The sequence below is a fragment of the Zea mays genome, chromosome 7 (assembly GCF_902167145.1).
Source record: "Zea mays cultivar B73 chromosome 7, Zm-B73-REFERENCE-NAM-5.0, whole genome shotgun sequence".
Lineage (NCBI taxonomy): Eukaryota > Viridiplantae > Streptophyta > Magnoliopsida > Poales > Poaceae > Zea > Zea mays.
In genome coordinates, this window is record NC_050102.1 from 181,680,163 (window position 1) to 181,704,073 (window position 23,911).

The 23,911-nt window shown below is 45.9% G+C and overlaps 2 protein-coding genes and 1 non-coding gene across 6 annotated transcripts; all 3 read left to right on the top strand.

The window, feature by feature from the left end:
• Positions 1-1,045: 1,045 nt before the first annotated feature.
• On the top strand, positions 1,046-11,105 carry LOC100191934 (uncharacterized). 4 transcript variants are annotated; one of them, XR_004851180.1, is made up of 16 exons: positions 1,046-1,506; positions 1,698-1,769; positions 2,318-2,426; positions 3,261-3,404; positions 3,521-3,624; positions 3,715-3,813; positions 3,902-3,971; positions 4,637-4,733; positions 7,065-7,119; positions 7,961-8,044; positions 8,310-8,387; positions 8,479-8,582; positions 8,705-8,877; positions 8,962-9,122; positions 9,684-9,816; positions 10,267-11,105. XR_004851180.1 is itself a non-coding variant. In XM_035960358.1 (15 exons), the coding sequence occupies exons 1-15, from the start codon at positions 1,321-1,323 to the stop codon at positions 9,762-9,764; spliced, it is 1,614 nt and encodes a 537-aa protein (XP_035816251.1). In that variant the 5' UTR covers positions 1,047-1,320; the 3' UTR covers positions 9,765-10,196. The 4 variants fall into 4 exon arrangements, 2 of the variants coding, with proteins under 2 accessions (XP_035816251.1, NP_001130830.1); XR_004851181.1 differs by having other exon boundaries at positions 1,047-1,506; positions 2,321-2,426; XM_035960358.1 differs by lacking the exon at positions 10,267-11,105 and having other exon boundaries at positions 1,047-1,506; positions 2,321-2,426; positions 9,684-10,196.
• LOC100279884 (uncharacterized) lies at positions 11,033-13,008 on the top strand. Its single transcript, NM_001320475.1, has 3 exons — positions 11,033-11,177; positions 11,307-11,561; positions 12,272-13,008. Exons 1-3 carry the CDS (start codon positions 11,139-11,141, stop codon positions 12,755-12,757), a joined length of 780 nt encoding a protein of 259 aa, NP_001307404.1. The 5' UTR covers positions 11,033-11,138; the 3' UTR covers positions 12,758-13,008.
• Positions 13,009-23,530: 10,522 nt separating this feature from the next.
• Positions 23,531-23,669, top strand: LOC111589822 (small nucleolar RNA Z247). Its single transcript, XR_004851659.1, has one exon. It is a non-coding gene; the product is annotated as a small nucleolar RNA Z247 (small nucleolar RNA).
• The last annotated feature ends 242 nt before the right edge of the window (positions 23,670-23,911 follow it).

The following is a 23,911-nucleotide window of genomic DNA, read 5'->3' on the forward strand; positions in this document are numbered from 1 at the left end:
TAGTGGAAAATTTCAGGTGCAACCTATTCACCCTCCTCTAGGCTACTTTTAATGCTACACCTTACAAGCTTTGTAAAAAAATTGTATAATTAATCGTCGAGGCTGTAAGATGAACTTGCAAACAATACTTATGCACGAAGAGATCCGTGTTTTTCTTTAGCTATTCACGCAGATGTTGGCTGAAACTCATTGGTTGCATGCGCTTATTGCCTTATACAACTTGGTTTATAATTTTAGCGACCAACCATCAATCCATAATTTTTAGTAACCAACAATGGGTACCTAATAAGTGTCGCTAAAACTCAACATAACAAAAGAAATTGTCTTTTCAATGTGCATGCAAAAATATACATATAGTAAATTGATGTACTAACTCCGTGTTCATGTATAAAATCCTACAATTTTTAGCGTAAATAGTGTATGTGATAGGCATAACACACAATAATTGAAAGACATAACACGGATCGGAGAAGGTAGTCACCGGAGGACGCCGTCGAGGACACAAGACGGATGCAGGCCGTCACTCGGGCCGCTCGAACTGCGTCGGATCAGAGGATGTCACACGTGACCGTCGTCGCGTGTACCTCGCGCTTTCCGTGACGCCGCTCGAACTTCGCGCCTGGGATTCGTGAGTCAGACTGTCAGAGTGTGCCGCTTGAAACTCACCCGTTGGGGGCGCCACCGTCGTTCGTGAGTCAAGGTGTGTTGCCGCCGCTCAGGCCTGGGGTGCGTCGCGGCTTGCCCGCCAACAGTGCATGTAGGAGCCCATGCCAAACGGCTGTTTGCGGGTGCTAGTGGTCGATGCCAATAGTGATGGCGTTGACCTGCGTCACACCGGTGCCATACCTCAACGCCATTTATATTAGCGCTGATATATGTAAATTCGGCGTTAATAAGTGACGACACCTTGATAAATGTCTATTTTCTCAATTCAAACTTAAAATGCATGCTTATGAAAATCTTTCTAAAAAAAGCAAAAAAGACGGTGCACGGTGCACACGCACGCGAAACCGTCCACTGACTCGTGGGGCCAGTTGCCCACGAAACCTTCCGCTGTCTTGCGGGCTCAGGCGCTCAGCCGCCCTCGAAGTCTGGCTCCAGGCTCCGGCGGCGTGTCCACGTTGTCGCCCTCATAGGCTGGTGCCTGCCTGGTGGTCGCCATTCCGCTGCGCACAGGCGCACAGCCCAATCCAGTACAAACAGCAGCAGCTTCGCCTCCACCTCCACGCGAGCCAAGCGCCCGGCCCGGCTCCCGCAGCGCAAAACCCTAGCCTCGCCCGCCCCAAACCCTTGGCGGCTACGGTCTCTGATCCCGGTCCAATGGCGTCGTCGCCGGACTTGTTCCCTAACGTTGCCTTCTCCGACGTCTCTGCCGCCGCCCCCGCGGCCGAGGCCACCGCCGCGTTCGGGCTCGGCGCCACCACCGGGGCCCCGCGCCTCTGCCTCGTCAAGTCCGGGAAGGACGAGGCGGAGCCCACGGTCGACATCGACCTCGCCGATGCGCAGGTGGTCGCCGTGATCCCGGTGAATGTAATTTGTGGTTGAGGGCGAAATTAGAGAGGTAGCGGCCGCAGTGTGTGCATGCTGTGTTGCCTCTGCCTGTGATTTGACTTGATTTGGTGTGGTTCTGGGCGGGGGTCGTGGGGTTCCGCTGCTTTCCTACGTTTTGGGGGGAGTGACGCGTTTGGGTTTTGCAGGTATTTAAGTTGGGACCGATGGAGTGGCTGTGCGTGTGCGACGAGTCGGAGGCTAAGGCTGGCGTGGAAGAGGTACCTTGTTAGTTTCCTGTTTCTGCCTGGTTGAATCGCTTGTGCTGACTTTGTGGAACTACAGCTTGTGTAGCATGGCAAGAGTATAGCATGTTGCGTTGCATTTTGTTTACGAAGAATATGTTTCCTTGACATATTTCCTTCCAAGCTCGCCTTACAACTGTACAATTAATATATAGCTGGTGTTTAATAATCGATGCTTCTAAATCTAGTTTGAATATAGCTTCAAATCTGGGTGGCAATAATGAATTGACACTTTTTACCCACTGCGCACAACGGATTTGTCCCATGCTTTGAATTCTCGCTGAAGAATGAAAAAATCATTTATTTACACTGACTTTCTTGAATTAGAACGTAAACAACACTAAATGGTTAATATATTCTGACATGAAAAAAAGTCACCATGTTTTTAAACTCCATTGCCATGCTTGCTGACCTATTGACAACTTATATGTGAATTCAAAGATCATGCTTTGTCCTTGTACATTAAAACTTTCTTGTAGTACATATTAAATGGCTTCATGTTAACTCTCAGTTCTTTGAGGCAGAAGTCATTTTCAAGAGCAATTAAGGTTGTTCTTAGGACAGAAGCTGAGAGCAAAGCCTTCTCTTTAGCTTTTCAACAATGGAAACACCAAGTTATTAGTGGAAAAGCTGGTTTGTCCTTTTCATGACTTGTTTCAGATAATTTCAGCAGTACACTTTGTTGACTGTTTATGAGTCATTACGTTATGTTAGTTTTAATGGCCACAGACATAGCATATTTGTATTTCCCCATATACACATCATAAAAGAGTGAAGAATTTGGCCTGAGCACTAGTGAATTTTAGACTACATACTGTCATACTGACTTGCATTGTTTTTCTGCACGCTCATGTAACCCTACAGCCTGATGAAATATCAGAACTTTATGTCCACACTCTGATCCCACCTTCATGATGAAATTTTATGTTCTTGGTCATTTTCAGAACTATCATATTTTTGCTTTGCATCTCCACAGACGACCTACCGCAGAATAACTGTTGATCAGATTAAGCAGTGTTTGGTTTCATGCATTGTATAAATTGAGTGAACATTCTGCACCTGCAGAGCTTTAAAGCAAAATATAAAATACATCAGATATGCTGATTGCATAACTTCATGCCAAAACAGACACAGGAAAATGAATTTGACTCCATTCATTAATGTTGACCGTATTTTGGTTAGGTGAAAGTAGTGTAATATTGATTGGAATGGCTGTTACTCTCCCAATATACTCTCAACGCTACAGCTTAACATCATGTTAAAATTTCTTTGAATGTGAATCAGTTGATGCAAACTTTGTACATTAAACTCATTTTGAATAACTATTTGTTAAATTTTGTAAAAATCGACTTCTCAAAATAAATATGCATTAAACTGATGGAAGTATGAGGGTAACAATTTTCTTTTCTTATATTTTCATTATTATTATGCAAAAATGCTTATTGTTGCGTATGTGAAATGTGACAGGTGAGAGGTTGGAGAATGGATCAATAATTGCTTCGAAAAGCAAATTTGATACAAAAATTGAGGCATCATCAGCAAAGATGTATTTCCACTACTACGGGCAATTATTACATCAGCAAAACATGTTACAAGATTTTGTTCGGACAGGTGTCTTGCCACCTAAAGTTGTCAATTCTCACTCTATTCTATTCCGATCCACAGAATATCATGGTAGCACATTATGCACAAATATTGACAAGGTAGTGAACATTCTTTCCCTCCAGGAACATACTATGCTGCTGTAATGGAAAACCGATCTGACTTTGAGGGTCGAGTTGTGGTTGATGTTGGGGCTGGAAGTGGTATTCTGTCGTTATTTGCTGCCCAGGTGCACTTTAAACTTCCGTTGCCTCCCTTGTGTGCTTGATTCATACAGTGATATGTCTTGACAGATAGTGGTTTGATATGTTAATGTTAGGCTGGTGCCAGACATGTCTATGCAGTTGAGGCATCCGAAATGGCTGAAAATGCTCAACGTCTAATGTCCGGGAATCCGTCACTTGGACAGCGGATCACGGTTTGTTTTGTATCCTTTGGAACTGTACACTTTTTTTGTTACTTTTGACTCTGAACTGATATTTGATATTTCGCCCCCTCATGAATAGGTCATCAGGGGCAAGGTCGAGGAAGTAGAGCTTCCAGAAAAAGCTGACATATTGATTTCTGAGCCTATGGGTATGTCACTCTTTGAAGTTCTGTAGTGTTACTGATTGTTTTTTTCTGCCTGTATGTCTTACATTATTCACTTGTTATCTATTATGGGATTCACAAGTATGAAAAATACGATATTAGGTTGTTATCATATTTCTAAGTATAACCTGATATAAGTAAAAGCATATCCCCATGCAAACCCTTTTTTATGTTAGAATTGTCTATTTGTCTTTATGTTATGAGGCCTTTGTATTGGCTGCCTGTTGGTAATAGCCTTGTAGGATATATGAAAATGACATCAGACATCACTTGTGTTCTGCACCACTCATTGACTATTGGAGAGTTGGATGTTCGAGCTACACCAGCTGATATATTTGTAATGTTTTCATTATTGTTGTTTGAGTTTGGAAATATGGCCTAGAACTTGCTTCCTAAAAACTGTTTTAGGATACTTAACATTCACTCGTGCTCACGAAGAGTAAATATTTTGGATGAATCATGTATCTGGTTTTAGTCTAGTCAGTGTTCACGACAATTAAATATCTCATTGTTTCTTTGATTTTGTTCACTACTTTACTGTGCCAAATGTCATTTTTAACAATTCAGACCTTGTTGAAGAGTAATAATGTATTATGATTCCATTTCTCTTGTTATCCATTATTATGATTGATCTATACTCATGCTTTTAGGAACCCTTTTGGTTAATGAAAGGATGCTAGAGTCCTATGTCATAGCTAGAGACAGATTCCTTGCTCCAGATGGTAAAATGTTTCCAACAACAGGAAGGTATATTTGACACTTAGTTGCATACTACATTTAAATGATTCTTGAATCTTGATAGTTTTTTTATCCATTTGGTAAATAAAAAAGGCTATATCATCTCCATTTTTTGCATGATTATTACTTGTGTGCCTAATTAATATTTATATCCGTTTCATATAACATTTTTTACTTTCTGTATGCACTTAGTTTACATCTTGCCTGTATTTAGTTTGCATTCTACTTGTATTTCCTGTTTCCTGGATATTTATGCTTACGCGGGGTAAGTTTACTTCTATTGTTGAGCAATTTTGCAACATACCAGTTTGGTGGCTCTCTTGATCATGGTTTGCAAATGTTAAAGCCTTTAATAAATCAAGTCATTATCTGTGTCATATGACATGACATGTTATTGAGTCATAAAAGTACATATATTAAGTATGATCTCAGACAAGGTTATTAAAGCAATAAAACGTTGAAGTGCTCATGAGAACCTTTTAACTTTAAAACGTTTAAGCGAGCTTTAAAACGTCTTTTTAAACAACATGGACAAAATATGAATATAACAAAATTTCACATAATAATGTAACATGTCCATAACCACACTACCACAAATCCACAATAACACAAGTTCAAGTGTTCAACTAATAGCAACTAGCAAGTGACAACCACAAAAAAGTGGAATGAAATGTGCAATAGTCCACAATCACAAACATAGCACAAAAGCAACTAAAGTGGAATGCAACGTCCACAAACACAAAGGCACAAACATAGCACAAAAGCAACTAAAGTGGAATGCAATGTCCACAACTGCAAGCACACGAGCGTTACTCAATCTCCCTCTATCATATCTCAATAACCATCATCCAAATCATCTATACCACCATCATTCTTGTATTTGTCTTGCTCATCACCATAGCCAGCACTATTGTTTGTTGCTTCATCATCATAACCAAAATTAGAGGAGATTGTGAGCAGATCAGCAGGGAAGGGGAGAAGGATGAGAGCAGGGACAGTGGCAGCAAAGGGAGGCAGTGGCGAGTGTGAGCAGCAAAGGGACAACAAGCTGGAGCACTAGAGTGGCGAGCATGAGCGCTGAGCAGGGCAGATAGCCAGATACGGAGTGGCAGCGGCGAGCGCCGAGCAGCACAGGGAGGCCGAGCAGGACAAGAAGTGAGCATGGCCAACGCAGGGAGGCAGTGGCGCGAGCGCTGAGCGCGGCTGCGAGTAGGGAGCAACGCAGGGAAGAGGGGAGGGAGGCGGCGAGCTCAGAAGGATCTTACCGGTGGCGGCGAAGCCTAGGGACGCTGGAGGACAGAGCAAACTTGCGGTCACTGATGGCTGGGGCGCGTCCGTGATGGCTGGAGAAGGACGTTGCATGCCAAAGGAGGACATCCCTGTTTTAAGTTAGGAGAAATGGGCTGGACTGGAAATCTGAAAAGCGACAAAATGTGGCATTTTTATGGCCCGGAGCGTTTTAACGCTAAAAAGTGGCGATTTAGCGATTAAAACGAGCGCTTTACGTCGATTCGTGAAACGTTACAACGCTTTACCACCTCAGTAGCGCTTTAGCGCTTAAAAGGCGCTTAAGCGCCTTTTTAATAACACTGATCTCAGACTCTTTATTAGCCTCTGCACTTCTCTGCACTCTGCTTCAGTTACATTTACTGTAACACTCTTGTGGTTGCCTTACTTCCTAAGGTTTGAGGTACTGTTTTGACCTTGTAGTCAGGCCCATGTGTCCATGTTGTTTGCTATTGATACTGAGTCACAAGTTAGACATTTTGTTTGATGGCATGCACTTGTGGAATTGGAGTCATCATAGACCAATGGCAGTATGGCCCCCACTCTTAAAGGATGCCACTTAATTCTGACTCAGAATCTTTAGGGTGGATTGGAATACAATTAGAAGATCATATAGGTCTTTTTTAGTATGTGGAACTGCCTTCTCTTTTGGCAGCATATTATAAAAACTCGAACTATGGATATAAGACAGGTAGAGAAAACCCCTGTCCCACCCATACATAGCCTCACCATAGCCCATGTGGGGAAGGCCATGACCGGGACGGGCCTTAGACCTGTGATTTGGCATGAGACAGATGGAGGTTTTTTTTAATCCCAACCTGAAAATTCACTCCCACTGAGAGTTGAACTTGAACCCAGGACCTGAAGTGTGCTCTACTCAGCCACCTAACCAACTCAGCTAGAGGCCCTATTCCTTCTTTTTTCTTATTATGCAGTCCAACAATATTTGTTTAAAATAATGGCCTCAGAGGCAATGATGCATGCATAGTTCATCAGTTCTTCTGTTCAGACTTTGATACTTCAAACTACTCATTGATACTTCATGTTTTTTAGGATTCACATGGCTCCATTTTCTGATGAATACCTTTATGTTGAAATAGCAAACAAGGTACTAAATCATTCCTAGGTTTTCCTTACATTATTGCTGTCTAATGCCTTATTGTAATGCTATATTAATGTTACTGTAAATTACTGAATTATCATATGAAAAATGCATTTTTGGAGTTTTGTTTTTTCTGTCTTGAATATTGCCTTTTGGATTCCTCAACATATTTGGGAATAGCACCCATTCTTGATGATGAACCCCAACATATTTGGCAATGCTCAATCTTTGGTATCCATGAGAACTGTGTAGGTCATAGGGCTCAACTTTGTAGGAACAATGATTTTCAAGTAGTGGTATTGTGTTGATTGAGGCTTCAAGTCCAGTGCTGCATCACTGGACATTGCAACTTACCTAAAGCAAATATTAAGGTACACCTGTGGGCTAGTAGACTACTGGCTAATCACCGGAATTCTGAGCGTATCTAACTGCCATATTTTTCTTGTTCATCTTTTCTTTGGTAATTAAATTTGCAAAAAATGTATTCATCAATATTTTTGGAAAAATGTATCCCTGAGCAATCCATCAAATAATAAATTATGCCTGTAAAAAATCCCCCTAGGTTTGAAACTTGAAAGTAGGATAGGAAGATACCACATCACTAACTGATACTCTTGATGTATTTGTCAGGTATTTAATATTTTCATGTGGTAACTTCACTTTGGCAGCACTTTTGCTTATTAATAATTGTTTTTTATTTATGTTGCCATCTTGCCGTGAAAAAATCTGTCTTATGTGATTATACAGGATTTTTGTGAACTCATTATTTCTTCATGTGTGTCTATATTTTAGTTTCACATCTTTCTCGTCTATTATTGTCTAATTTCTACGTTATGTGTTCCTGCAGGCTCTCTTTTGGCAGCAGCACAATTTTTTTGGTGTTGATCTTACACCTTTACATGGTTCAGCATTCCAGGGATATTTTTCACAGGTAACATTTCACAGTTCCATTCTACGATTGCTAACACACGAAATAGTAGGTTACTAGGTATGTATATTGGCTGCTGAATGGCTAACTGTATTGAATTACTGATGTGGTGCTATTTGTCTCTAAACTTTTATGGCTGCAGTGAACAGTTAGGATTTTTCTTCTATTACTGTTACTGTTGCGTGGTTTTGTGCTAAAGAGTTATTAATTTTGAGTGGCTCTTTCTTTTTCCGTGACAAACCTAAATGCCTACTCTATTCTCTTGTAGCCTGTTGTGGATGCATTTGACCCAAGATTATTAATTTCTCCACCAATATATCATACACTTGATTTTACTAGCATGAAGGTAAGGATGGCTTGAGGTCGAAGTTCCATCTGAATTTTCTGAAGGTTTCTTGGTTTGATGGAAATGTGACATGCTTGTCTTTCTTTTCCAGGAAGAGGAGCTTTACGAGATTGATATCCCTCTGAGTTTTGTAGCATCTGTTGGCACTAGAGTACATGGATTGGCTTGTTGGTTTGATGTGTTGTTCAATGGGAGGTCAGTATATCTCAGTATATACTAGAAATTCTGTTGACTAGTAATATTTACAGAGTCGCAGACTTGCAGCATTTCTTTAGATTTGTCTTCAGTTTTTCCAATCATGCTACGCTGTACTGCAGCACTGTGCAAAGGTGGCTTACCACTGCTCCAGGATCTCCTACCACTCACTGGTACCAACTGCGATGTGTGCTTTCACAGCCATTGTATGTGATGGCCGGCCAAGAAATAACTGGCCGCCTTCATCTCGTAGCCCATAGTGCTCAAAGCTACACAATATACTTGACAATGTCAGGTCCGTCCTTCCCTATTTTCCCCATTTCTCCAGTCTTCTATATTTGAAGGTTGTAGTTCTTATGCTCTTGGTTCTTTGGTGAAGCTAAAATGTGGGGTGTGGGTGCGGAGCAAGGCGGTATCCTACAAACATCTACAGGAAAACTTGAACTCAAGGAGCCGTACTACAGGTTGTCTCAGCCGCAATCCTACATGTTGCCACAAGATCAACAGCAGCAGCAGCAATTGTCATCTTTGCAGCCACACGTAAGATGTACCTTCGGTTTGTATCAGTAGCTATCATTTCTGAATTCTCTCTGATCTTCCAGAACATGGTTCATCATCCTACACCCAACTCTGAAGCAGTTGGGCTGTTGGCCTGATGTGCTATGTGCTTCGAAGCTACACAAGGCTTTTGCTAGTAGTGCTATTCCTATGACTAGTACCAGTCACTTGAGGAAAATTCTTACAAAATGCTTGTGATGCTCGTATCATACTGCCATACTGGATATGTTGCATTTGCAGTAAAGCAACACTGGCTCCTTCCCACTCCAGGATCATCCCAATATACAAAGTTAGTTATTTCTGGCTGTTAGGCATTGCCAATAAGATTGTTACTAGGGTTCCATGATCCATTTTTTTTTACGTTGTTGGAATTTGGACATATAGTTTGCTAAGAATTACTTTATTTTTATCAAGTTTTTGGTCGACCCAGTGACGATTAAAATAAACTGGCCCCTAGTTTTTTAAACTTCAGTACTGGATCAGCATTATTGTTTTGCATTCACGAATGTTATTGTAATATTTGTATGCCAAACACTCAAACAGGGATCGGAGCAGCAGATGCAGGAAGGGCTTAGCCCAGGCATCACGATAGACCAAGTAGACAAAGATTACGGCCTCAACTAGACAGACTTGAGAACCTGAGTTGGATGCTCTGATATTCCAGCAACGAGCTCAGGTCTGTACAAGTACAACACTTCAGAGTGCTCCTTAGCCTATGTTTGTCAGGCGTTAGCTGCCAAATGCTAACATCACGTTCGAGGCGTACGAGACCATTCCAGAGTTGTGCAGCTGCAGCTAACTGCTGGCGCGCCCCTGCTCCGTTACTTACGAGGGAGTGGAAAAAAGCAATTATAAAATGTACGGTTTCAGGTAAAGTGAAGATCGGATGCAACTAACAATGGCGTGCATGTTGTTTAATATATTATTGCTAGAAATTCATTTATTTTCCATGTTCAGTGAATTGTGTTCAATTTGTGCGTCTCGTGGCGTATCTGCATGCACAAATCTTAAGCATGTTTGATTCATGTGGCTTCATTCGCAGTTTGTTTTGGTTAATTTGAGATCCAGTGGTGTTTGTAAACTGTGATGAAATCTTTCTGACGGGGGGCTAATTCCTGTAGAGCAGCTGGCTGAAGCCTGGATCCGATCTGAATCTGCCGGGCGTTCGTTCAGTTGGAAAACAGCAGGAATCCTACACACGTGAGTCCCGTGCGGGACGGTCTGCTAGATCGCGGAGTGCATCAAACGGTGCTGCCGGCAATGGAATATCCCGTCCCAGCCAGCCTGCGTGCTTCCACCAACTTTGGAAGCGATTTCCTTGCGTACCATGCCGTCTCGTCGTTGCCAAGAAGCTTTCAAGTACGGGCAGTATAGATCTGTCAACTGTCGTACCCAAATCTGTCGATCGAACGTGTCGACAAATCTTCTGTTGCTTAACCTCAAAGCAAAATTGCGAAGGTTGCCATGCCAGCAGCTTCCTGCCAACGGTCGTACCTAAAACTGTCGATGACATCTCGTATGTATGCAGTCTCATCAAAATTGTGCTGCATTCCCACCCGAAATTTCTAGAACCTGGTTTCGACGCTCGACATCATCGTTTATGGCCCACCAGCGGCAGTGCCCTCCAATTTGAACCACTAGCACACAGATCGATCCGCGCTATTCGAGAAAAAAAGAGACACAGGCCGGTTACGCCGTTGGCGACGTGCCCATCACGGAGCGGCTACGTGTCGGTCCCGCTCCAGAGTGTTCTTGCACAGCCTGGACGGTGCCGATGGAGAGTGCCACAAATCGGACGGCCCGACGATGCCGCCCGCCCCCTATATAGCCCTCTTTCCCGGCCCTTCCGTCTCCTCGTTCTTCCAGCGAAGCAAGCAGCCTAAAAAAACCGTATCGTCTCGCCTGTTCAGTTTCCTTCTCCTCTTCCCGCAGCCCGGTTTGCCGACCAGGTTCCACCGTTCCAGAGTAGCCAAGCGAATCCCGTGTCTGGTTCGCGCGATGGCGGAGGAGCAGTCCAACCCCCAGCACCAGCAAGCGGTAAGCGTGACCCCTCCCTCCACTCCTCGCCTCGATTCACTCCTCAATTTCGTGCGCTGATGATTCTGTCTTGGATTTGGGGAAGAGGGTTTTGTCTGATCTGATCTGTTGTTGGTGCGCCATCCACAGGAGGAGAGGGAGGTTATGGTGGAGCAGCAGCAGCCGAGGAGGGCCCCGAAGCTGAGGTACCTGGACTTCGTCCAGGTGGCGGCTGCCCAGGCCGCGGTGTGCCTCGCTGGGCTCTACGGCCTCGCCAAGGACCACGCCGGCCCGCTCCGCCCCAGCGTTGACGCCGTCGAGTCTGCCGTCAAGGGCGTCGTTAGCCCCGTCTACGACCGCTTCGGCGGCCTGCCGCTCGACGTCCTCGCCTTCGTCGACCGCAAGGTGAGTTGCGTCACGCGCCCTATGTACCGATCTCCCCCTTCTCCTGCTCTTTGTTGGCCGGGTAGCGTCGCGTGGTAGCACGGCGGCGTGGTTCTGCGCCCGTTTCGCGGGGGCGGTTCCACGAACCTCGCCGGCGGCCGGACTAACTTCACCCCGCCGTGTGGTGCACGGCAATCGGCGCAGCACGGTGGGTTATGCTGCTGCTGCGCCTACCTATATGGATGGAGGATTGTTGTGGTTGTGGTCACCCCGACTAGATATTTTCCTTCTGTGGTGTATGATTGCTATGGCGGGCCCGCGCTCGAGCGGTGTGCGGCTCATCTCAGCTGCGGGGGCCCTACTTGGGTGGGTGTGCCGTGTGCGGTGGTGGTGAGTGGTGACTTCGTAGTCCTTGTGCGGGCCATTCGCCCGTGTCTAGTGGCTCCTCTATGAGTATGCCAGATTTCCTTAGATTCCGGCGCATGTAGCCGCGCCCGGCGGAGACTCCGATGCCACTGTCGTGAACTAAATTACCAAGGGTTGTTCGATCGAGGAATGCAATTAGCAAGTGTTAGATTTTGGGCTTCCTTATTAGTGACGTTAATAACAGCAATAACAACAACACCACCACAAAAATAACAACAACCGGTGTTCACTGAATCACTGTGCGATCACCATGTCGTGTGTTCCTCCGCTTATTGCTGACCGATGCGCAACAACAATGGGCGCAGGTGGACGACACGGTGCACGAGGTGGACAAGCACCTCCCGGGCGCGCTGAAGGCGGCGTCGGCGCATGTCTACGCGGTGGTTCGGGGCGTGCCGGAGGTGGCGCGCGAGCTGGCGGCCGAGGCGCAGCGGTCGGGCGTGAGGGGCGCAGCCCGTGCGGCGCTCGCGATGACGGAGCCGGTGGCGCGGGACGTGTACGGCCGCGTGGAGCCCGTGGCCAAGGACCTCTACGTGCGGTACGAGCCCGCGGCGGAGCACCTGGCCGTCTCCGCCTGGCGCTCGCTGAACGGCCTGCCGGTGTTCCCGCACGTCGCGGAGATCGTCGTGCCCACCGCCGCGCACTGGGCCGACAAGTACAACAGGGCGGTCGCAGCCGCCGCGGAGCACGGCTACGCGGGGGCCAAGTACCTCCCCGCCATCCCCACCGAACGCATCGCCAAGGTGTTTTCGTCGGCGCCAGAGGCCGAGCCGCTGGCAGAGGGCCAGTAGTGTGTGTGTGTGTGCGCGCGCGCGCGAGCTCGTCTTTGCCGGTGGTGACTCTGGATTTGGATCACCTTCCGAACTGAACTGAAAATAAGGAAGCGTGAATCCGGGGGCCAGTTAAAGATGGTGGTATGGTATGGTAGCGGCGTTGTACTAGATGCGTGATGGGACGATGGTTACGGACCATGATGATGACGCTGTGTTCCATTTAGCTCTCTGCTGCGTGCTTTTGTATAAAAGAAGTGGTTCGATGTCGCAATCCCTGTGTTTATCTGACGATGCGGTTTTTTGGCTGTTTTAGTTTTTGTTTGGTCAGTTCAGGTTAGGGCGAAAACGATAAGCTTGCGTCAATGCTATGCTTTTAGAGCATCTTTTGAAGACTCTTTATTTTTGACCCTATTTAACTCTTTATTTGTCATTCTAAATGTTAAAACTTTAAATATAACATCTCATTTCAACCGACTCTCTAACAGGTAAATTAGCTTGGCTAGCGAGATCTGCTAGCTAAATTTGGCTAGTGAGAGAGTCAATTTAGAGAGCCGAATAGTTTGTCAAGTTAAATGACTAACCTGTTGGAGCTATTTTGCTATTAAGTAGCTAAAATTTAGCTTTAGAGACTATTTAGCTAGTCTCTTAAAGATGCTCTTATAATCTTTTTTTTTTCCTGTGTAAATCTGTGTGCTTAGCTTTGCCTGTTGTATTAGCCCTCAGTGCAGGTTATGTCGTCGTCAGTGGAAGGATGTGTGCTCTCTGCTTTTACTTATCTCTTATATTATAGTATTCGTTGACGACGGCGGCGTGGAAGGTGTTCTAATACTGCGGGCGTCGGCCAGACCAGACCCACGGTGAGCTCAGGGCGATGAACGTTTTTGTTTTCGGCGTCTGCCGTTCAGGGACTGCCTCACTAGCAAACAGTGTTCCGTAAGGAACTGCACTTCCGTATGGGGATTTTCTTGTGATGAAGCGTGAAGGAAGGGCCACCCGTTCGGTTCTCTCGTTTTCTAAATTTGTATTTGTTGATGAGGATGGCGACGTGGAGGTGGAGCCAGATGCCAGAGCTCACAGTATGAATCATCCGGTGGCGTGTATAGACTATGTAAAGCAAAGTGTCTGTAATAGATAACGCAGAGTTAGTATATCTTATCTCATATAGTCGGTTGTATTAGAGTTTATCTCGTGTAACCAACTCTGCGTGATTATCTGAAACAGACTCATGATTATCCAAATGTAAACTACGGCAATGGTTGTTATTGCCCATATATAAACATGCAGCACACCGGCCAGGGGCATCACGGTGTTTTCCAATCTCTTCCAGCGCCTCTGATATTCTTTATGGTAATCAGAGCTGAGAGCACCTAGAGGGGGGTGAATAGGTGATCCTGTAAAACTTAAACTTATAGCCACAAAAACTTGGTTAATTGTTAGCACAGTTAATGCCAAGTGGCTAGAGAGAAGATCTTGCACACAACGATAGTCACAAGAAGTTCAACACAGAGAAGACACAGTGATTTATCCCGTGGTTCGGCCAAGTACAAAAACTTGCCTACTCCACGTTGTGGCGTCCCAACGGACGAGAGTTGCACTCAACTCCTCTCAAGTGATCCAATGATCAACTTGAATACCACAGTGTTATGCTTTTCTTCTCAATATCCCGTTTGCGAGGAATCTCCACAACTTTGGAGCCTCTCGCCCTTACACTTGAGATTCACAAAGAAATACAGAGTAAGGAGGGAACTAGCAACGCACACAAGACTCAAAATCAGAGCAACACGCACACAAGCAGCAACAAGAGCTCGCAACACAACTCAAAGAGTTCACAACTCCACAAGAGCTCTATATGCTATCACAATGAAACAAATGCGCGAGATCGATGTCTTGGTGCTTAGAGATGTTGTAGGTATGCTTGGTGTCCTCCTCCATGCGCCTAGGGGTCCCTTTTATAGCCCCAAGGCAGCTAGGAGCCATTGAGAACAAATCTGGAAGGCCATCCTTGCTTTCTGTCGTCGGGCGCACCGGACAGTCCGGTGCACACCGGACACTGTCCGGTGCCCGATTTCTTTCCTTAACAGGCGCAGCCGACCGTTGTCGATCGTTGCAGATCTGGCGCACCGGACAGTCCGGTGCACACCGGACAGTCCGGTGCCTCCTTCCGACCGTTGGCCAGACCACGTGTCGCGCGCAGATTCCGCGGCCGACCGTTGGCTCGGCCGACCGTTGGCTCACCGGACAGTCCGGTGCACACCGGACAGTCCGGTGAATTTTAGCCGTACGCCGTCGGCAAATTCCCGAGAGCGGCGTCTTCAGGTCGAGGCAGCCTGGCGCACCGGACACTGTCCGGTGCACCACCGGACAGTCCGGTGCCCCAGACCGAAACAGCCTGTTGGCTGTACACAGCCAACATTCTCCTTTTCTTCTTTTCTCTGTTTCTAACACTTAGACAAATATATTAGTACACAAAACCAATGTACTAAGGCTTAGAAACATACCTTTACTTGTGATTTGCACTTTGTTCATCCATTGGCATAGATTCACATTTAAGCACTTGTGTTGGCACTTAATCACCAAAATACTTAGAAATGGCCCAAAGGCACATTTCCCTTTCAATCTCCCCCTTTTTGGTGATTTATGCCAACACAACATAAAGCAACTAGAACAAGTGCAAAATCACTTCAAATAGAATAAATTTGAGTTCTATTCAATTTTGGCATATATGGATCATCCTTTGCCACCACTTGGTTTGTTTTTGTAAATCAAAGCTCAAATCTCTATCTCTAAGTCAAACACACATGTTGAAGCATAAAGAGAGTCATTCCAAAAGAGATTGATCAAAGATTTCAAAAACTCCCCCTATTTCCCATAATCAATACTTCTCCCCACAAGAAGCCAACTTTTGACGAAAGAAACAATGCAAGAGTTTTGAATAAACCAAAAGCTCTACTCTACTATTTTCAAAGTTTCTCAAGTGGTAGCTGATCCATCTATTGCTTTGGCCTTTATTTTCTCCCCCTTTGGCATCAAGCACCAAAACGGGATCAACTTTGGCCCTATAACCCCATTGCCTCACCAAGATCTTCAATTAAGAGCAAATGGCAATAAGAGTTCATGAGATGGACTTGGAATAAGTTACCCTCTCATCGGAGTGCAGTGGAAGTCTTTCATGGTCCAAGTCCACCTTTTCCCTTTCAATTCTCCTTCGAGACTAAAACAAGCAAACTCAAGCATATGGTTAGTCTCAAAGGGTCAAGTTGTAACACATCTCCCCCTAAACATGTGCATCACTTTGCAACGGACTTGTGAGGTCCAGGGAATGTTTGTACAACTTGAGCACCACAACAAGCAACACAATGCAGAATGAACATGATCAAAGGCATAAACACATGTATGCTACAATTCAATCCAAGTTCCGCGAATCTAAGACATTTAGCTCACTACGCAGCCTGCAAAAGGTCTTCTCATCTAGAGGCTTGGTGAAGATATCGGCTAGCTGGTTCTCGGTGCTAACATGAAACACTTCGATATCCCCCTTTTGCTGGTGATCTCTCAAAAAGTGATGCCGGATGTCTATGTGCTTTGTGCGGCTGTGCTCAACAGGATTTTCCGCCATGCGGATAGCACTCTCATTATCACATAGGAGTGGGACTTTGCTCAGATTGTAGCCAAAGTCCCTGAGGGTTTGCCTCATCCAAAGTAGTTGCGCACAACACTGTCCTGCGGCAACATACTCGGCCTCAGCGGTGGATAGGGCAACGGAAGTTTGTTTCTTAGAGTTCCATGACACCAGGGACCTTCCTAAGAATTGGCACGTCCCCGATGTACTCTTCCTATCGACCTTACATCCAGCATAATCGGAGTCTGAGTATCCAACCAAGTCAAAGGTAGACCCCTTTGGATACCAGAGCCCGAAGCAAGGCGTAGCAACTAAATATCTCAGAATTCGCTTCACCGCCACTAAGTGACACTCCTTAGGATCGGATTGAAATCTAGCACACATGCATACGCTAAGCATAATATCCGGTCTACTAGCACATAAATAAAGCAAAGATCCTATCATTGACCGGTATGCTTTTTGATCAACGGACTTACCTCCTTTGTTGAGGTCGGTGTGTCCGTCGGTCCCCATCGGCGTCTTTGCGGGCTTGGCGTCCTTCATCCCAAACCGCTTTAGCAGATCTTGCGTGTACTTCGTTTGGGAGATGAAGGTGCCGTCCTTGAGTTGCTTCACTTGGAACCCAAGGAAGTAGTTCAACTCGCCCATCATCGACATCTCGAATTTCTGCGTCATCACCCTGCTAAACTCTTCACAAGACTTTTGGTTAGTAGAACCAAATATTATGTCATCGACATAAATTTGGCACACAAACAAATCACCATCACATGTCTTAGTGAAAAGAGTTGGATCGGCTTTCCCAACCTTGAAAGCATTAGCAATTAAGAAATCTCTAAGGCATTCATACCATGCTCTTGGGGCTTGCTTAAGTCCATAGAGCGCCTTAGAGAGCTTACACACGTGGTCGGGGTACCGTTCATCCTCGAAGCCAGGGGGTTGCTCCACGTACACCTCCTCCTTGATTGGCCCGTTGAGGAAAGCGCTCTTCACATCCATTTGGTACAACCTGAAAGAATGGTGAGCGGCATATGCTAGCAAGATACGAATTGATTCTAGCCTAGCCACAGGAGCAAAAGTCTCCTCAAAGTCCAAACCTGCGACTTGGGCATAACCTTTTGCCACAAGTCGAGCCTTGTTTCTCGTCACCACTCCGTGCTCGTCTTGTTTGTTGCGGAACACCCACTTGGTTCCCACAACATTTTGCTTAGGACGAGGCACCAGTGTCCAAACTTCATTCCTCTTGAAGTTGTTGAGCTCCTCCTGCATGGCCAACACCCAGTCCGGATCTAGCAAGGCCTCCTCTACCCTGAAAGGCTCAATAGAAGAGACAAAGGAGTAATGCTCACAAAAATTAACTAATCGAGATCGAGTAGTTACTCCCTTGCTAATGTCACCCAGTATTTGGTCGACGGGATGATCCCTTTGAATCATTGTTCGAACTTGGGTTGGAGGTGCCGGTTGCGCTTCTTTCTCCATCACATGATCATCTTGTGCTCCCCCTTGATCACACGCCTCCACTTGAGGTACCTGTTCGTCATCTTGGGTTGGGGGATGCACCATGGTTGAGGAGGAAGGTTGATCTTGCTCCAAGTGTTCCTGTGGTCGCACATCACCAATCGCCATGGTGCGCATAGCGGCCGTTGGAACATCTTCTTCATCTACATCATCAAGATCAACAGCTTGCTCTCTTGGAGAGCCATTAGTCTCATCAAATACAACGTCGCTAGAGACTTCAACCAAACCCGATGATTTGTTGAAGACCCTATACACCTTTGTATTTGAATCATAACCTAACAAAAACCCTTCTACTGCTTTGGGAGCAAACTTAGAATTTCTACCTTTCTTCACTAGAATGTAGCACTTGCTCCCAAATACACGAAAGTAAGATACATTGGGTTTGTTACCGGTTAGCAGCTCATACGAAGTCTTCTTGAGGAGGCGGTGAAGGTAGACCCTGTTGATGGCGTGGCAAGCCGTGTTCACGGCTTCCGTCCAAAAGCACTCGGGGGTCTTGAACTCTCCTAGCATCGTCCTTGCCATATCGATGAGCGTCCTGTTCTTCCTCTCTACCACACCATTTTGCTGTGGTGTGTAGGGAGCGGAGAACTCGTGCTTGATTCCTTCCTCCTCAAGGAATTCCTCCACTTGAAGGTTCTTGAACTCGGACCCGTTATCGCTCCTTATCTTCTTCACCTTGAGCTCAAACTCATTTTGAGCCCTCCTGAGGAAGCGCTTGAGGGTCCTTTGGGTTTCAGACTTATCCTGCAAAAAGAACACCCAAGTGAAGCGGGAAAAATCATCTACAATAACTAGACCATACTTACTCCCTCCTATGCTCAGATAGGCGACGGGTCCGAAGAGGTCCATATGCAGCAGCTCCAGGGGTCTTGAGGTGGTCATCACATTCTTGCTGTGATGCGCTCCTCCTACTTGTTTACCTGCTTGACAAGCTGCACAAGGTCTATCCTTTTCGAATTGCACGTTAGTCAAACCTATCACGTGTTCTCCCTTTAGAAGCTTGTGAAGGTTCTTCATCCCCACATGTGCTAAGCGGCGATGCCACAGCCAGCCCATGCTAGTCTTAGCTATTAAGCATGCATCTAGACCGGCCTCTTCTTTTGCAAAATCAACTAAATAAAGTTTGCCGTCTAATACACCCTTAAAAGCTAGTGAACCATCACTTCTTCTAAAGACAGACACATCTACATTTGTAAATAGACAGTTATACCCCATGTTGCACAATTGACTAACAGATAGCAAATTATAACCAAGAGACTCTACTAAAAACACATTAGAGATAGAGTGCTCATTAGAAATTGCAATTTTACCTAACCCTTTTACCTTGCCTTGATTCCCATCACCGAATACAATTGAATCTTGGGAATCCTTATTCTTGACGTAGGAGGTGAACATCTTCTTCTCCCCCGTCATATGGTTTGTGCATCCGCTGTCGATAATCCAGCTTGAACCCCCGGATGCATAAACCTGCAAGGCAAATTTAGGCTTGGGACTTAGGTACCCAACTCATGTTGGGTCCTACAAGGTTAGTGCAAATATCCTTAGGGACCCAAATGCAAGTTTTGTCTCCCTTGCATTTTGCCCCTAATTTCCTAGCAACAATTTTCTTATCCTTTCTACAAATAGCAAAGGAAGCATTTAAAGCACAATAAATTGTAGAAGGTTCATTCACTACTTTCCTAGGAGCATGAGTAATATTCTTTCTAGGCATAGCATTTTTCCTAGACATATTTCTACCATGCATAAAGGAAGAACTAGACGCAAACATGGCATGAGAGTTAAAATCATCATATGCATTATAACTCCTATAAGCATTTCTAGTTTGTCTCCTATCATGATATATAAAAGCATGATTCCTTTTAGTGCTACTTGCCATAGGGGCTTTCCCTTTCTCCTTGGCGGAGATGGGAGCCTTATGGCTTGTTAAGTTCTTGGCTTCCCTCTTGAAGCCAAGCCCATCCTTAATTGAGGGGTGTCTACCAACCGTGTAGGCATCCCTAGCAAATTTTAGTTTCTCAAAATCACTTTTGCTAGTCTTAAGTTGGGCATTAAGACTAGCTAATTCATCATTCAATTTTGAAATGGAAACTAAGTGTTCACTACAAGCATTAATATCAACATCCTTACACCTAGTACAAATTTCAACATGTTCAACACAAGAGTTGGATTTATGTACTTCTACTAGTTTAGCATTTAAGTCATCATTAACGCTCTTTAATTTAGAAATTGAATCATGGCATGTAGACAACTCACATGCAAGCATTTCATTCCTCTTAATTTCTAATGCAAGGGATTTTTGAGCTTCTACAAACTTATCATGTTCTTCGTACAAGAGATCCTCTTGCTTTTCTAGTAGCCTATTCTTATCATTTAAAGCATCAATCAATTCATTAATTTTGTCAATCTTAGATCTATCTAAGCCTTTAAATAAGCATGAGTAGTCTATTTCATCATCACTAGACTCATCCTCACTAGAAGAAGCATAAGTAGAGTTTCGAGTACTTACTTTCTTCTCCTTAGCCATGAGGCACGTGTGATGCTCGTTGGGGAAGAGGGATGACTTGTTGAAGGCGGTGGCGGCGAGTCCTTCGTTGTCGGAGTCGGACGAGGAGCAATCCGAATCCCACTCCTTTCCAATATGTGCCTCGCCCTTTGCCTTCTTGTAATTCTTCTTCTTTTCCCATTTTCCACTCTTCTTTTCCTGGTCACTATCATTATCGGGACAATTAGCGATAAAGTGACCAATCTTACCACACTTGAAGCATGAGCGCTTCCCCTTCGTCTTGGTCTTGTTTGGATGCTCCTTGCGACCCCTTAACGCCGTCTTGAAGCGCTTGATGATGAGAGCCATTTCTTCATCATTAAGCCCGGCCGCCTCAATTTGCGCCACCTTGCTTGGTAGTGCCTCCTTGCTTCTCGATGCCTTGAGAGCAATGGGTTGAGGCTCGTGGATTGGACCGTTCAACGCGTCATCGACGTATCTCGCCTCCTTGATCATCATCCGCCCGCTTACGAATTTTCCGAGTACCTCCTCGGGCGTCATCATCGTGTACCTGGGATTTTCACGAATATTGTTCACGAGATGAGGATCAAGAACGGTAAATGACCTTAGCATTAGGCGGACGACGTCGTGGTCCGTCCATCGCGTGCTTCCATAGCTCCTTATCTTGTTGACAAGGGTCTTGAGCCGGTTGTATGTTTGGGTTGGCTCCTCCCCCCTTATCATAGCGAATCTCCCAAGTTCGCCCTCCACCAACTCCATCTTGGTGAGCATGGTGACGTCGTTGCCCTCGTGAGAGATCTTGAGAGTGTCCCATATCTGCTTGGCATTGTCCAAGCCGCTCACCTTATTGTATTCTTCCCTGCACAAAGATGCTAAGAGAACAGTAGTAGCTTGTGCATTTCTATGGATTTGTTCATTTATAAGCATAGGACTATCCGAGCTATCAAATTTCATTCCATTCTCTACAATCTCCCATATGCTTGGATGGAGAGAGAATAAGTGACTACGCATTTTGTGACTCCAAAATCCGTAGTCCTCCCCATCGAAGTGTGGAGGTTTGCCAAGAGGAATGGAAAGCAAATGCGAATTCGAATTATGTGGAATACGAGAATAGTCAAATGAAAAGTTCGAATTGACCGTCTTCCTGTAGTCGTTGTCGTCGTCCTTTTGGGAAGAGGAAGATTCGTCGCTGTCGTAGTAGACAATCTCCTTGATGCGCCTTGTCTTCTTCTTCTTCCCATCTTTTCGTCTGTGGCCTGAGCCCGAGTCGTTGGACTTGTCATCCTTTGGCTTGTTGACGAAGGACTCCTTCTCCTTGTCGTTGATCACGATTCCCTTCCCCTTAGGATCCATCTCTTCGGGCGATTAGTCCCTTTCTTGAAGAGAACGGCTCCGATACCAATTGAGAGCACCTAGAGGGGGGGTGATTAGGTGATCCTGTAAAACTTAAACTTATAGCCACAAAAACTTGGTTAATTGTTAGCACAGTTAATGCCAAGTGGCTAGAGAGAAGATCTTGCACACAACGATAGTCACAAGAAGTTCAACACAGAGAAGACACAGTGATTTATCCCGTGGTTCGGCCAAGTACAAAAACTTGCCTACTCCACGTTGTGGCGTCCCAACGGACGAGAGTTGCACTCAACTCCTCTCAAGTGATCCAATGATCAACTTGAATACCACAGTGTTATGCTTTTCTTCTCAATATCCCGTTTGCGAGGAATCTCCACAACTTTGGAGCCTCTCGCCCTTACACTTGAGATTCACAAAGAAATACGGAGTAAGGAGGGAACTAGCAACGCACACAAGACTCAAAATCAGAGCAACACGCACACAAGCAGCAACAAGAGCTCGCAACACAACTCAAAGAGTTCACAACTCCACAAGAGCTCTATATGCTATCACAATGAAACAAATGCGCGAAATCGATGTCTTGGTGCTTAGAGATGTTGTAGGTATGCTTGGTGTCCTCCTCCATGCGCCTAGGGGTCCCTTTTATAGCCCCAAGGCAGCTAGGAGCCGTTGAGAACAAATCTGGAAGGCCATCCTTGCTTTCTGTCGTCGGGCGCACCGGACAGTCCGGTGCACACCGGACACTGTCCGGTGCCCGATTTCTTTCCTTAACAGGCGCAGCCGACCGTTGTCGATCGTTGCAGATCTGGCGCACCGGACAGTCCGGTGCACACCGGACAGTCCGGTGCCTCCTTCCGACCGTTGGCCAGACCACGTGTCGCGCGCAGATTCCGCGGCCGACCGTTGGCTCACCGGACAGTCCGGTGCACACCGGACAGTCCGGTGAATTTTAGCCGTACGCCGTCGGCAAATTCCCGAGAGCGGCGTCTTCAGGTCGAGGCAGCCTGGCGCACCGGACACTGTCCGGTGCACCACCGGACAGTCCGGTGCCCCAGACCGAAACAGCCTGTTGGCTGTACACAGCCAACATTCTCCTTTTCTTCTTTTCTCTGTTTCTAACACTTAGACAAATATATTAGTACACAAAACCAATGTACTAAGGCTTAGAAACATACCTTTACTTGTGATTTGCACTTTGTTCATCCATTGGCATAGATTCACATTTAAGCACTTGTGTTGGCACTTAATCACCAAAATACTTAGAAATGGCCCAAAGGCACATTTCCCTTTCAAGAGCCAATCCATAAACACCAAAATCCACCAGAGAATCATCATGTCGAGCACTGCTGCAATTATCAATCCCCTCGTCGGTCAAGCTGTTTCTGAGAAACTGGCCAAGGGGAACTATCAACTCTGGAAGATGCAAGTCCTAGCCGTCGTCAGGGGTGTGCGCCTGGAGGGTTACCTCACGGGTGCTGCTGCAGCTCCGGCGACCACCATCAAGGACAAGGACGTCGACGTTCCCAATCCGGCATGGGAGGACTGGAAGACCACAGACCAATAGGTCCTAGGATTCTTGCTCTCATCCATGACCAAGGAAGCTCTCACCCAGGTAGCGGCATGCAAAACTGCCACAGAAACCTGGAAGGTCATTGAAACAATTTACTCCTCCATGACCAAGGCACGCTCCATCAACACAAGAATCGCCCTCGCCACCACCAAGAAAGGGGACCTCACAATTGCTGAATATGTCGGCAAGATGAGGGCCCTGGGAGATGAGATGGCAAACTCCGGCAAGCCGATCGACGACGACGAGCTCATCTCGTACATCATCACCGGCCTCGACTACGACTACAATCCGGTCATCACCTCCCTCGTCGCGCGAGCTGATCCGCTCACCATTGGGGAGGTGTACTCCCAACTGCTCAGTTATGAGCAACGGCTGGATCTCCTACGCGAGTCAGACTCCTACTCCGTCAACGCTGCCACCCGTGGAAGAGGAAGTTCCCGAGGAAGAGGCGGCAACCGTGGTGGAGGAAGTAGAGATTCTAGAGGCCGAGGACGTGGCGGATCTCAGTCTCGCCAGATTGGCATCGGCAACAGAAACGCTCCACAACAAGACAGCAGGCCCAAGTGCCAGCTCTGTGGCAAAAGAGGACATCTGGTAATGAAGTGTTGG